At 37.0% G+C, this 14,532-nt stretch overlaps 1 protein-coding gene and 1 pseudogene across 1 annotated transcript in view; one reads left to right on the top strand and one right to left on the bottom strand.

The window, feature by feature from the left end:
* Ulk4 (unc-51 like kinase 4) overlaps window positions 1-14,532 on the bottom strand; it is a 522,779-nt gene that overhangs the window by 429,593 nt on the left and 78,654 nt on the right. The window contains 2 exon segments of the mRNA XM_048795329.1: window positions 2,937-3,020; window positions 7,785-7,892. Of these exon segments, the coding sequence (XP_048651286.1) occupies window positions 2,937-3,020; window positions 7,785-7,892 (192 nt within the window).
* On the top strand, window positions 3,029-5,253 carry LOC107144949 (annotated as a pseudogene).

The following is a 14,532-nucleotide window of genomic DNA, read 5'->3' as shown; positions in this document are numbered from 1 at the left end:
GGCGGCTCTACCCTTCCTCAGGCCACTGGGCCTGTTCTGTCTGTCGGTTGCAGGTCTGGCCTGTTCTGATGGTGGTCACAGTTCCGTCTACCTTGCCGGCGCAGGGGGAGGGGGCGGCTCTGCCTCTCAGCAGGCTGCTGCTCCTCTTCTGCCAGTGGGTCGCAGGCCCGCCTACCTAGCAGGAGTGATTGGAAGCTCTGTCCCGCCGGGGGCCACTGGGCCTTTTCTGACAGTGGTCACAGTTCCGCCTACCTGGCAGGCGCGGGGGGTGGGGGGCGGCTCTGCCCCTCAGCAGGCCACTGGGCCTGCTCTGTGGGTGGTCACAGTTCCCTCTACCTTGCCGGCGCAGGGGGAGGGGGCGGCTCTGCCTCTCAGCAGGCCGCTGCTCCTCTTCTCAATAAAGCATATTATATGCGTGCATGCATGCACATGAATGCATACCTGCATACATTACAACAAAACAAATAGGGCAAAATGTTAAAACTGTTGAATCTAGCTGATGAAAATAAAGGTGATCTTTACAGTTCTGTTTTCTCTCCTGTTCTCAAGTTTCAAACACTTTATAGTAATAAGTGGTTGCAAGGGTACAGAGTCCCACAGAGTAGCAGAGTGGGGGGAAACTACTGGTATAAGATATGATAAGCACTTTTCAAAACAGGAAACAGAACCAGATATATAAAAAAAACACAAACATCCTCATTAGCATTCACAGAGACACATATTATAACTACTTGAAGAAATCACTTAATGCCCATCAGGTTGACAAAAAACTGCAAGTATGGCTATTTCGAATAAGAAAGAGGCTAATGGGTGTTCCCAATATTCTGCTCGTAAGAGCATAAATATGTCCTGGGTACATATACTGAGGCATATTTCAAGGACAACATACTATTATGTGGTAGAAATGAACTATAGTTTATACAATCAACATGCATCAACCTCAGCTACTTTTAAGCAAAAGAACTAAATCTCAAAAAAACATGGTGCCATTCCCATTTAGAGTTCAGGATTAAGAACCAATCAATTCCATGTTCAGCAATACTCTCAAAGATAAAGACATCATAAAAACTTAAGGATGTTTACCAAAGTCAGAATACTGATTGTCCTTGAAAGGAGGACAAGATGCAATCCAAGAGGGACAAAAAAAGAATGCTCCGGGCTGCCAGCACTTTTTTTTTTTTTTTTTTAAAAGACAGTGAGTATGTGACAGTGTTTCCAACTATACATATACACTTCATGTGCTCTTCAGTATGTGGGCCATATTTCATAAGAAATTACATTCAGAAACACCAGTAGTACTGGAAATTGAAGATAAAAGGCATAAAAATCATTTTACCTTAAATTAGGTCCCCCAATGCATTAGACAAATTTGTTATTTCAAGATTTGCTATAATCAAAATTATTTTTTTAAGGATAGAAATCCTTTATTAGGGAAAATAATCACCCTCTCTTATCCGTCTGGTAAGAACAGTGTTAGCATATATGCTGCCAACATGCATATTTAACTGCTTTTCAAATAGAAAATGGAAAATTTCATAGACTACACAATTTAGACTTCTCCTCTAAAAAATATAGGGGCCCTCTCATACATACCAAGACAATAAAAGGCAAGTGTGTTACTAAAATATAAAACTATTTCGCTATTTCACAATTAATAGTTGTTTAATAACAATGCACACGGATATAAAAGATTATTCTTCCTATTATGTGTCCTTGGAAAACATAGTGGGAGGGGAGGAAACAAGATACAACCTCAACGAGTATAATCATCTTTTAATAGGAAATAACAAGTTTTAAAAATTAAACATAAAAAGTTTTGAGATTTTATGCTACTAAAGGGATCCCTAAAATACTCCTTCATCCTTTGTGTTCCTGATTTTCTTTTCCTTTTGCACTTATGTATTTGACATATTCCAATTTATATTTTTATCTCATCTCTACTATAGGTGAGAATCACCTTCTTCATCTGTGTGACACAAATGCTCCCAGCTTGAGGCCTTGAATGATGAGGCCAAACATCTTTTAACTATAAGTGAAAACAAGTTAATTCTTGTATTATTGATAAAGTATGATTTATCATACAATCATATATCCCATAGTGACAAATGACTAAGCACTCAAAACCATAGGCTGAGAAGTGTTCCCACTTCATTTCCCAACAGCTAGGGGGAAGCCTTGGAAGGCTTTTCCACAACGGGAACACAACTGTCATCACATAATATGTAAAGTAATGAATGCCAAAGGAAGATGTTTATCCTGATATGTCTTTTTCATTCCTGAAGGAGTGTTTTTAGCCTATGGCTTTGCCTTGGGTGAAACAATGTCAAGTCGTATAAAGCAAACAGAATGCCAACCTTTTAGGCGGGTTATCAAGTCCTTTACATGGTTACACACAGGAGCAACATGCATATAAGGGGGCCAGCTGGCTTTCGACCGTTATACTTAACTTGAGAGGTGAAGTGAATAAATTGAAAAAAATTACATCACATAACAAATACTACTCAATATTCAAATCAGTGGATACTAGTGGGAAGCTTCCACATTTCTAAACTTCAAAATGGCAACCTGACAAAATAATCAAGGGGCACCTGAGGCTCACAGAATTCTCTGTACATACTTTGCTTACCAAACTTCTGTAGCAATAACTTAAAGGGGGGTACATAATTAACAGCATGCTATTAAAAGCTAGTTAGTTGTTTATATCTGTTACTATCTTTTTAAAATCAGGCCATTAAACAAGTGAGTGAGAAAGCTAGTTCTTTTTTATACTTGCTCCATTGCAGGTCACCTGCTAGGGGTGGCTTGTCAAGATTATTTAAATTCAGGAGCAATACTTGGTTGACAAGCTCCTGCACTGCTGCAGGCTACAATCCTCACACAGTGCCTGGAGGGTTATTACAATTGCGTGTCTACAGAGGACAACAAAGGAGCCTTACCCCTTCCCGAAGGCACCTCATTAGCACCGTGTAAGCAGCCAAGGGAACGGCCCAGCATTCTCTGGGGTTCTTTTTTTTTTCTTCCTAAAATGAAGTGGAAGGAAAGACAGTGAAGCTAACAGCACAAAAGATATTAACCCATTCAAGAAAGAGGCACAGTTCTAAATGCATGAACTATCTAAAACTTCTTAATATTCTATTTAATACTTAATACCTGACAATTACAATCAGGTCAAGGGTCTTTTACTACAGCGCATATACTGAGTATTTCTTCTATCTCCCAGTATTTTACATATGATGTTGACAAGATTCCCCTCATCAAAAGCTAGATAAAATTAATTTAAAAATGAGAATATGGTTCAACCAACAGAGAAACCATTCTATTCGTAACTGAAGATGATAGCATAAATAACCCTACCCAAAACATACTACAAGATCCGGAATCATTTGAAAGCAGAGAACACACAACTTTAAGTAACATCCATAAGATAATAAGTTACCAGGTGAGATAATGTGCTAAATAAAAATAAGCAAATGTAATTAGCAGGGACACTGATTTTAATGACATCACCACAATTGTCCCACAGAAGATTAACCAAATTACCATAACCACCTCAAGAACACTCCTGCAACCTATCAAAGTAAATCAGGTGCCACTCAGGAAGGTGAAAAAAATTTTAAAGCACAAAAAAATAGGAAAATAGGTTCTAATTTTTTTTTTTTTTTTTTTTTAAACAGGCAGACCTGAATGCTCAGAATGGGAAAATGAAACAGAGGAAGCAAGACACAGGACAGGTATGTCTGTCCCCTGTGCAACCAGCCCCTGGCATGCTTGGTGTGGGAGCTGAGTTGGCAGATGGAGCATTGCCTTTCTAAAAGGGGAGGCTCCTGTACGGCTGAGGATGATGCATGGACATCAAGCATGTGAATAACCACCACTTTGAGGAGTGTAAGTGGCATGGGCAGAAGCAGATGCAGGCCACCACTCTCCTGGAAGGTGGCTTCCAAAGCTCTGGCTTCCTCATATGCAGCAGCAAAGAGAAACTGGACAGTGGTTCTGACTTGGATGTGGATGGGGATGACACTCTGGAGTATAGGAAGCCACTATACATGGAGACTGGTGTGATCCCAAGGCAAGGAGCCTGGTGAAGATACAAAGAGAAGCACTCCAGGGCACAGTCCTAAATGGTGACATCCTAGCATCCACATCACACTCTAGTTCTCTAAAAGGGCCAGTGGCAAGATGCCACCTACCAGCAATGGTGAAAGCAGCAAGTAGGAGGCCATGCAGAAGACCTGCATTAAGAGCAACATTGAGAAACTCACTGAAGATTCAGTTGTGACTATGTTTGAAGCCTTGAAGGCTTGAATCAGGGAGCTTGAATGGCAGCTATCTAGGGGAGACCAATACAAATGCCTTATCTGTATGGGCTCACACTGATGTCCCGTCGATCCAGTGTTGGCAAATAAGCTACTAAGGATCAGGCTGCAGACCCTGGGTGTCAAGAATCTCTAAGCTTGATGCAATAGCATCACAGCACCTGGAGACCTTTGGAGGATCTACTTGTGAGCTAGCCACCTAGGCAGGCCTTTCCATGAGTGAATAGCTTCACCTGGATCCAGCCTCTGGGACCATGACCCTCTTCCCTGTATGCATATGAACATGCATACACACATAAGACACAGGACTCTGGAACCAGAGTGGAGGCTGAGGCCCAGGCCCAGGCCCTGCCTGCTAGCTCCCACCAAGCCTGGGTAACGAACATACCTTCCATGCCTCTGTTCCCAGGGTCAGGCAGTAGAGTGGGGGGTGGGGAGTAGACAGGGCAAGGCTCCAGAGGTACAGTTCCCACACACATGCAAACAATAGACTGAAGCACATGTACTATAGACCACGGATGCTTACAATGCTGTGTAGAAATGAGGCAACTCCTTTGCCCTCTACCCCCTCCCTTTTGGTTGTATGACTTTCTTTTAAAGAACTTCTGGAAGCTGTGTTCAGGGTTGGTTGGGGGGCTGTTTAAAGAACCTCTGGAACCTCCTTCACAGCTGGTTGGGGGTTCAGCCCATCCACTTCTTGGGGTGCCTGCCTCTGCTTCTCCTATGTGCTCAATGTTCAGTGGTATATATTTCTTCTCCCAGACATGGGTTACATGCCCTGAGGGACGTGACTCTCTCCTTAGTCTTAGCTCTTGGGGCTGCTCTCAGGACCTAGGATGTAGGTCCTGAGCTGCAGCAGAGGCTGAAATGGGGGCTGGTTGAAGGCACCCCTGGGTGTCCCTCCTGAAGGCCCCAAAGTATGATGTTGTGCCTGCATATTCCATACAAAAATAATTGTCCTTTCCCTTTTAAAAACTACACTTGACAAGGATTAAACCAAAATAACCAAAAACCTGATAATTCCACCAAATCTGTTGCCTCCCTAAAAGCTATTTTTACAGACCCAGGGATTAACTTCCTTTTTTGGTATGCTATAAGATGTAGTCATGTCATGGCCACAGAATCATCCCTTTATTAAAAGAGGTTACCCTTTATCCAGTTTAAAAATAGACACCAACAAACAACATTCTCCCGATCTACTGTAGAAACAGACAGACATGTGATGCTGTATATTTACATAAAACTCTAGTGTGAATGACAGAAAGCAAATCAGCAGTAGCAAAGTATGCTGAGGAACCTTGCCGGTAAAAGTATATTATCTTTGATTGTGGCAATAGTTTCACAGATATATGTGCATATATCAAAATTTATCAAATTGCTATCACTTCATTATACAGTATTATACATTAAACTGGGAGAGAAAGGGTGGGGGTACAACTAGATTCCCATTCCTGACAAGATGACAAACTACGTACCTGATTAATCTTCTAATGAAAATAAATGGTTTTATTTTGACATCAAGAAGATAAAGACTAAATAAAAAACTGAAGAATCCCAAGCACAGTATGGATATCCTGAGCACTGAAGTCTGAGTTTACTCTGAGGGCCCGAAAAACCTGATAAATTTGAGCTTTTATGTCAAGGCCTTGAGAGTCCTAGGGAATGGCAAAGTGGACATCAACTCTCCAGCCTCATCCCTAAAGAGCTGCAAGGAAAAGTGCCTTTCACAAAACTTGGCACATCAGAACATCACACAGTTCCTTTACAAGAAGAGGGAAACAGAAGCTGCATGTGCCGATTAAGAAACCGGACCATGTAATGAAGTCAAATCCTACCATTCTATATTAATCATATTAATGACTAAGCAAAAGCTCTAGTGCAAGTATCTCCATATATTTTTATATTTTTTTTAATGTTGAGGATTGAACCCAGGTACACTATACCAATGAGCTACATACCCAGTCCTTTTTTAGTTTTTTATTTTGAGACAAGGTCTCACTTAGTTGCATAGAGTCTTGGTTGCTGAGGCTAGCCTCAAACTTGCAGTCCTCCTGCATACACTATTCATATCTTTAAAGAGAAAACACCAAGTTTCTGCCTGTATATAAAATGAGACAAAATAAGAATATACATCTCTTTTTGCTGGTATTTTCAAAGTTAACTCTGAATTTAAGAAAGTATTCATAAAGTTTCTTTTTGAAAACTAGGCAGATATGGTACAAAAATAGAAAAAAAAAAAAAAGACTTTTCCCTGTACACTTGACCTTACTTCCTAGCTTTCTGGTTCATAAATGAGTTTGCTCTTCAAAAAAAATTTACATACAAATATATTCAACCGAACATATACAAAAAGCTTTCTGAATAGAAAGAAATAATGCTAGTGGAAATTATTTTTAAGTATAAGTATGTAGAAACATTGCTTTTGGTGCATTAGAGTACTAAATATCACAAAGATAGCAAAATACTTTCCTAATTGCTACACATACTCAGTACCAGTCCTAACATTTACTGGAAGACCCAAAATCCTAAAGATATCAGTTCTCCTCAAATTTATCTGCAAAATCAATGCATTTTTTTTTAAAGATGATTTACGGACCAGACAAGCTGACTCAAAAATGTATTATGACATGTAAAGGGCCAGGAATAGCCAAGACACTAATGTAAAGAAAGAACAAGAAAGAGATTTGCTGTACTATCAACACTAATTATGAAGCCAAACAATTTTAAATATTCATATTTTATAACAATTGGTAGCTACCTCAAAGTGATGATTATTGAGAAAGTTGGTTTAATATGGATCTAATAATATTCAGGTTGTGTAACATTTGAGCAAGTTCAAGAACAAAAAACTTAATCAGAATTTCCTTATTAATTTAAAACCTACCAGTATCTGCTTAAAACTGAGTATCACATGATATGACTAACCCATAATTTATCAATATCTATTCAATAATGTTTTTTTATAAAACATATTCGTGGAATATTAAATTTTCTCTTGGTGAGTTCAATAGCACTTCCATATTGTAACTTTAGAAACAAGAAGTCAAATCCTGCCATTTGATATTAGTCATATTAAATGCCAAACCTGCACAAAGTAGTGTTTTATTTAAACTGAAAGGGGGCTTTATATTGAAAGAAACAATGGTCTCCTGCTACCTAAAGGAGTCAAAGATGGCAACAACTTAGGGAGTAGTTTGGAGACTTTTAGTTCATTATTTTTAAAATATGGTCTGAGAATCTCCTACATATTTAAGGGAATTAGGCACTGAGAGGGAGGGAAGAAGAGAAACAAGGTCAGCTAGAGAGAAAGACACTGAGAAACTCTTCCCCAGAAGTAAAGTTTCTCCTAAGTTCCTTAGGCATGCTCTAAGGGGAAAAGTCAAAAAACTTTTGTAGGATATTAACACTTGTCAGCCAGGATGTGTCGGAACATGTCAAACAGCAACAGAGTTAATCAGACAGTCTCACCTGGGTGGCTACAAGATATATCAGCTCCCCAAGGGTCGGTAAAAGGCACTGTTTTAATTTGCTGTTCCTGAAGTTCTCCCTAATTAATTCAGTTAAAAGAGCAATTGCCTGAAAAGAGAAAAGCATATTAGTTCAGGTGTATCACTCAGTTCTTTAAATTATAACATTAAAAGCAAAACATGCCGCAAATTTATCTCCCATTTTGTAGAACTACTTTCCAAACTGTGTTCAAAGTATGGGAATTCAAGGAAATCACTTCCCCATCTTTAAAGAAGTACACAGAGGTTGACAGAGTTCCACCAACTAAACCAGGCCATCCAATTCACTGGGACACCAGGACACAGATTTAAACACACCACATCCCTGCTCTTCTCTAGCACACTACAGTTTGAAATGTTCTCACAGTATAGCAGACTTCTACATGATTCCTTTAAAAGTCTGCGAGGGGGAATGTTATACCAATGTTTCGATGTAATCTACTCCGAAATTCAGCAGCTTAACTTGCTAGGAGTCAGACTAAGAAAATCACATACATATTGAATTTGTACATAAGAACACAGGTTAATTGAATAATGAAGTAAGACAGAATGGTTTTAGAATGATACATACAGAATGACCCCATACTAAGAAGGAAAAAATGTCTATAAATATTGTGGATGAATTACTCTAAAACAATGAAAATCAGAATGCAGTTTACAGATGAGACTATTTCTTATCATTCACTGGAAGACACTGGAAAAACTGAAAGTGAGCCTTTCAAAAGTTTCAGAGCAACTCAACAATGCCACAACATTCAAGCATGAAATTGCTGGGTTTTGCAGATGCATGTGGGGTTACAGAACTATTCAGCAGTCATACATTTTAGGAACACTTGTTGACAAGGTATTTTTAAAGAGCTTTTTTGAATGAACATATATACAATAACTACGTATATGCCTGTGAAGTCATCTCTATAATCAAGATAGTTAACATCCCCTAGAATGTCCTCAAGGACCTCCCTCTGTTTGGCTCCTCCCCAACCAGCCACCAATATACTTTTGATCAGTAGTTTGCATTACTAGGGTTTATATAAATGGAATCATATATTGTGTATTCTTTGGTTTCTTTCACTCAGTGTAATATATTTGAGATTCACCCACATTGTTGCACTTACCAAGAGCTCATTCCTTTTCATTTCTGTGTAGTATTCCATTGTATGGATATACCACAATGTGTTGCTCTCACTACCCAATGACTAACAAGCAGTGAATCCCTACCAGAACAAAGGATAAACAAAGAATGATGCAATATCACGTTATCCTCTTCAGTATGTCATTTCCACGGTTTTCCTTTTCTTTGACCTTCACTGATCATCCACTAGGACTACACTGAATCATCTAAAATTTGTCTGTATTCAAGTTTTTACCTGCAAAGACAAACTGTCACCAACACATTACCCCAAAAGAATGGCTCAAGTAAGTATATGAAAGAGAAGAAAGGATGAAAGAAGGAAGCTTGGAATATCAAAAAGGAATGAAGAACATAGTAAGTGAAAGTATAGATAAATATGCTTTCTTTTTCTTATATTTTTCTGAACTGTTTCATAGTTAAAGCAATTATGCCAAAAATTGTGATTTTGTTCTAAATATATTTATAGAATATATTTAAGATGATTATACAAAATGAGTAAGTCTAAAGAGATGAAAAGAGTTAAATTTTCTGTACTTCACTTGAACTGGTAAAATTATGACACCTGTGGACTGTGATAAGGTGTATGTAATACCTGGAGCAAGGATTACAGACAATTTATGCAAAGAGAAACACACACCACTATACAAAGAGTCAAATTGGAATTGAAAAAATGTTCAAACCCTTGGAAGACAGTAAACAGAAATGAGAATGAAAGCAAACAGAAAGTAGCAGGCTTAAGATCAAATATATCAGTAATTATATTAAATGCAAATGGTCTAAATACAGCAATTTAAAGACAGTTCAACAGAGTGGAATTTTTTAAATGGCCAACTATATGCTGCATACAAAAAACTCATACCAGCATAGTGATATAGGTACGTTGAAAATAAAAACATAATAAAGTAAATCAGGGAAGCAGTAATCAAAGGAAAGGAAGAATGGCTATGTTAATATCAGTAGAAGAGAAACACTGTAAAACAAATCAATCCACCACCCACCAAAAAAAAAAAAAAATGCTAATCACGAATATGTATCACTGAGCAAGAAAGTCACAAAATATATGGAGCAAAAAGAATAGAACTGGAAGGAGAAACAGATAAATACACAGTTAATGTTGTGGACTTCAACACTTCTCTCTCAGGCACAGAAAGAAAAATACTGCATGATCATCCTATGTGAAATCTTAAAAAGTAAGACTTGTAGAAATAAAAAGTAGAAAGGTGGTTACCAGAGGCCGTGGGTTAGGTAGAGGGATAGGAGGTTGCTGATTAAAAAGTACAAAGTTAGATAGGAGGAACAAGGACCTACTGCATAGAATGGTGACACAGTTAATGTGTATGACACAACTGTTAAAATTTTAAATATTCTCACTATAAATAACTATAGAAGGTGACAGATATGCTAATTTGCTTAATATAATCACTTATAATGTATACATGTTAAATGTCACATTGTAAACCATAAGTAGATAAAAAATTTTAAATTGACAAATAATAAATTGATAAAACAAGGAGACAGAAAATGAGCATACATCAAAAAGATAATGGAATACTATAACCTTATGCATATAAATTTCATAACTTGAATAAATGGACCAATTCCTCAAACACAAATTATCACCACTCACTCAATAGGGAATAGTTATTTGCAAATGACATGATTCTTTACATGTCAACTAGGAATGTGATCTTCCTAGTTAGAGTTTGGCAAGATCATAAGATTCAATATCAATACTCAAGAAACAATTATATTTCTATATATTAGCAATGAACACATGAAAATCGAAATTAAAAACAATGATATTTACAATAAAAAATATAATACTTGGGTGTAAATCTAACAAAACATGTGAAGGATGTGTATGTGAAACTATACAATGCTGTTAAAAAACAAAATGTAAATCAAAGAAGATCTAAATAGAGATATACACTATGTTGACACATAGGAAAACTCAACATAATGAACATGTTAATTCTTCCTAAAATGATAGTCAGGTTTAATGCAGTTCTTATCAAAATCCTGGTAATTTTTATAGGTATCAACAAGATTTTAGAATTTACACAGAAATTCAAAAGAATTAGAACATTCAAAAACCACTGTGAAAAAGAACAACGTGGCTGGAATTATTCTATTTGACTTCAAGATGTATGTACATAAGTACAGACAACTGATTTTTGACAACAGTTCAAGATTTATGTTAGGGTTTAAATGCAAGGTGCCCCAAAAGGTCATGTGTGAGACAATGCAGAAATAGATTATGAGCTGTAGACCCTCATCAATGGATTACTCCACTGGTATGGATTAATTGGATGATAACTGTAGGCAGACAGGGTGTGGCTGGGGGAGGCAGGTTGGGGTTGTGCCTTTGGGGTTTATTTTGTCCCTGGTGAGCAGAGCTCTCTGCTTCCTGGTTGCCACATTCTGAGCTACTCTTCACCATCACACCCTTCCACCATGATGTTTTGTATTACCTCAGGCCCAGAGATACAGAGTCACCCAACCATGGATTGATCCTTGGAAACTGGACCAAAATAAACTTTTATTCCAAGTTGTTATTGTCAAGGTTTTGGGTCACAGGAACAAAAAAGCTGACTAAAATGACTTACATAGTTATTGTAATCAAGATAGTATGGCAATTTTGATGGGACAGACACACGGCCAATGGGACAAAATAGAGAATCCAGAAATAGCTTCACATAAGTGCAGACAACTGATTTTTGACAACAGTGCAAAGGCAATCCAATGGAGAAAAAACAAACTTTAAAAAAAGAAAGAAAGAAAATGGTGGAATATTTGGATGTCCATAGGAAAACCAAAAAGTGAGACTTAACCTAAATCTAACACTTCATTCAAATAGTTAACTCAAAATGGACCAAATATAAAACACAGAACTATAAACTTCCAAGGGATGGGGGAGGGGAAAAAACAGAATAAATCCTCAGGATGTGGGGCTAGAGCTAAGGAAAAAAGGTAGATCAACACCAAAAGCATAGAGACATTGTACCAGAGAAGACAGTTGGCAAATAAGTGAAAAGATGTTCGACAGCACAAGAAATGAGAACAAAAACCAAAGTGAGATATCACCATACATCTATAGTAATAAAAAATAGAGAAAACATCAAAAGTTACTGAAGATGGTGAGAAACTGAATCACTCCCACCTTGATAGTGGGAAGTAAGAAATGTACAGCCACTCTGGAAATGGTATGGCAGTTTCTTTTAAAAATTAAGAAAAAAAAACTCAATTACTACACTCCTAAGCACTTATTTCAGATAAAGGAAGACTTTCATGCACAGAAAAAATGTTAATGGATATTCATAGCAGTTTCATTTGCAAACGTCAAAACTGAAATGACCCAGATGTCTTTCAATAAGCTAATGGTTACATCAACTGTGGCAAAACCATCCCAAGAAAACCTCAAGAGGAAAAAATAAATTATAGATACACACAATTACCTAGATAAATCTCCAAAAAAAATTAGGAATGAAAAAGAAATCCCAAAAGGTTACATGTTACATGACTATTTATACAACATTTTAAACATGACAAAAATATAAAAATGGAAAAAAGATACTGAAGGTTGTGGGAGTGTGGGATCACGTGCAGTAGGGGGAGGCTAAGGTGAGCATTAAAGAGATCCTGAAGGATCGTAGCAGTGATGAAATTTCTCTTTTCTTTAACTGTCCCAGTGTCAATATCCTGTGGTAATAGCATCCCATCGTTCCCAAAGATGCTATCATTAGAGAAAGTGGACATAGCATACCCAGCACGTTTCTGCATGTTTTTTTTTTTAAACAATTAAATGTGAATCTACAATTATGCCAAAATTAAGAATTTAATTAAAAAGAACCTCATGCTAAACTCAAAACTCAAATCCAGCTTTCTGCTTCAGAGTTGGTTGCAGGGATTTACAGCATTTTTTCCATTTTATAATCCACTGGTCCTTTTTGTCAGTAAGCATCACTGGAAATTTAAAACATTTTAATGCTGTAGACCCTTAAAGTGATAAAATTGTTTGGACTGCCTCCAGCATAATAGAAATTGCTTTGGAGCTCAGTGTCTTGTAAACAGACAAGCATCATATAATTTATTCTAGCAATGCCACAGCAACCTTCATTCCACTTGCAAAAGTTAACTTTGGATAGCATTAAACCGGACTCAATGGGTAGAGGCTCCCTGCAATGTTATTTGTATGGGTTTTCCATTTATCTTTAAAATTTACAGAAATATTAATATTAAAAGGGGAAACTAAAAATAATGAACAAATACAATACAGAAAAGGGAAATACTAAGGAGAAAAAAATGTTTTTACTGACCTAGGTACAATGATATTTTTTAAAGGCCAATTCTAAATAGATAAAATAGATTTAGTTCTTCTTTGAACTCAAATCCATGTAATATGTGGGTATTATTCTTAGGCATGTTTGTCTTAGACGATAAGTCTATTTAAAAAAAAAAAAACCCTGAGTAAAGAAAATTAATAGTTTTATTGTTGTTCTTATTTCTACTATTACACTTTGAGGCCTATCTATATCATTATTGATTCTTAATTTAAATGGTTCTTCTGTAACCACAGGCATGATTAGTTGGTTGATTGGTATGCAGACAGTCATTTAAAACCGTGTAGTCATTTCCCAAACTACTTCTTTGAAATCAAACCCATTTTATAACAAATGTGATCAAGTATAGTCAGGTCTTTTGGCTTTATCAAAAGTCATCTAATTGCTATTAAAAAGGTCAATCACTTCAATTCCATATGCCCTGGACTGAGTTTCTTAAATCAAGGGCCAAAAGAGAAGCAGATGAATTAAGATCATAATAGTTTACAAGGTCTACAGTTTAAAACTAGCCTGCTGATACTTGTACAAAAATAATTTGCCTGCTCTTGACACTCAAAATGTAGTTGTTCAATGTCCAAGGTAATGTATGTGTAATTAACAGTTACAAATAGAAAGCTCCAGATACAGAAAGTTGACATTTTTTATATGGTGTTTTACCCTGTTTACACTCAATGGGAAATTTGGCAATAGTGATTATACTAACAATTTTTTTTTGAGAGAATTTTTTTTTTTTTGTTGGAATTATAGGTCCAAGACAGACTCACTCTATCTCCTTTGTAGGGAAAAAATTGTGAGGAAAATTTCTCTTTATTTGTAATTTATTTGTGGTTATTTCTTGGGGAAACTTACACCCAGTTATTTGTTTGTTTTTTTTCATATGACATTTTATTGTTTTTTTTAATTTTTTATTGTTGGCTGTTCAAAACATTACAAATTTCTTGACATATCATATTCCACACTTTGATTCAAGTGGGTTATGAACTCCCACCTTCACCCCATACACAGATTGCAGAATCACATCAGTTACACATCCATTGATTTACATATTGCCATACTAGTGTTTGTTGTGCTCTGCTGCCTTTCCCATCCTCCACCATCCCCCCTCCCCACCTCTCCCCTCCGCTCTCTACCCCCTCCACTGTATAACCCTGAGGGTCTCCTTCCATTTCCAAGCAATTTCCCTTCTCTCTCCCTTTCCCTCCCACCTCTCATCCCTGTTAAATGTTAATCTTCTTCTC

The sequence above is a fragment of the Marmota marmota genome, unplaced genomic scaffold (genome assembly GCF_001458135.2).
Source record: "Marmota marmota marmota unplaced genomic scaffold, marMar, whole genome shotgun sequence".
NCBI classification, from domain to species: domain Eukaryota; kingdom Metazoa; phylum Chordata; class Mammalia; order Rodentia; family Sciuridae; genus Marmota; species Marmota marmota.
This window is presented reverse-complemented; position numbering and strand designations above follow the sequence as displayed.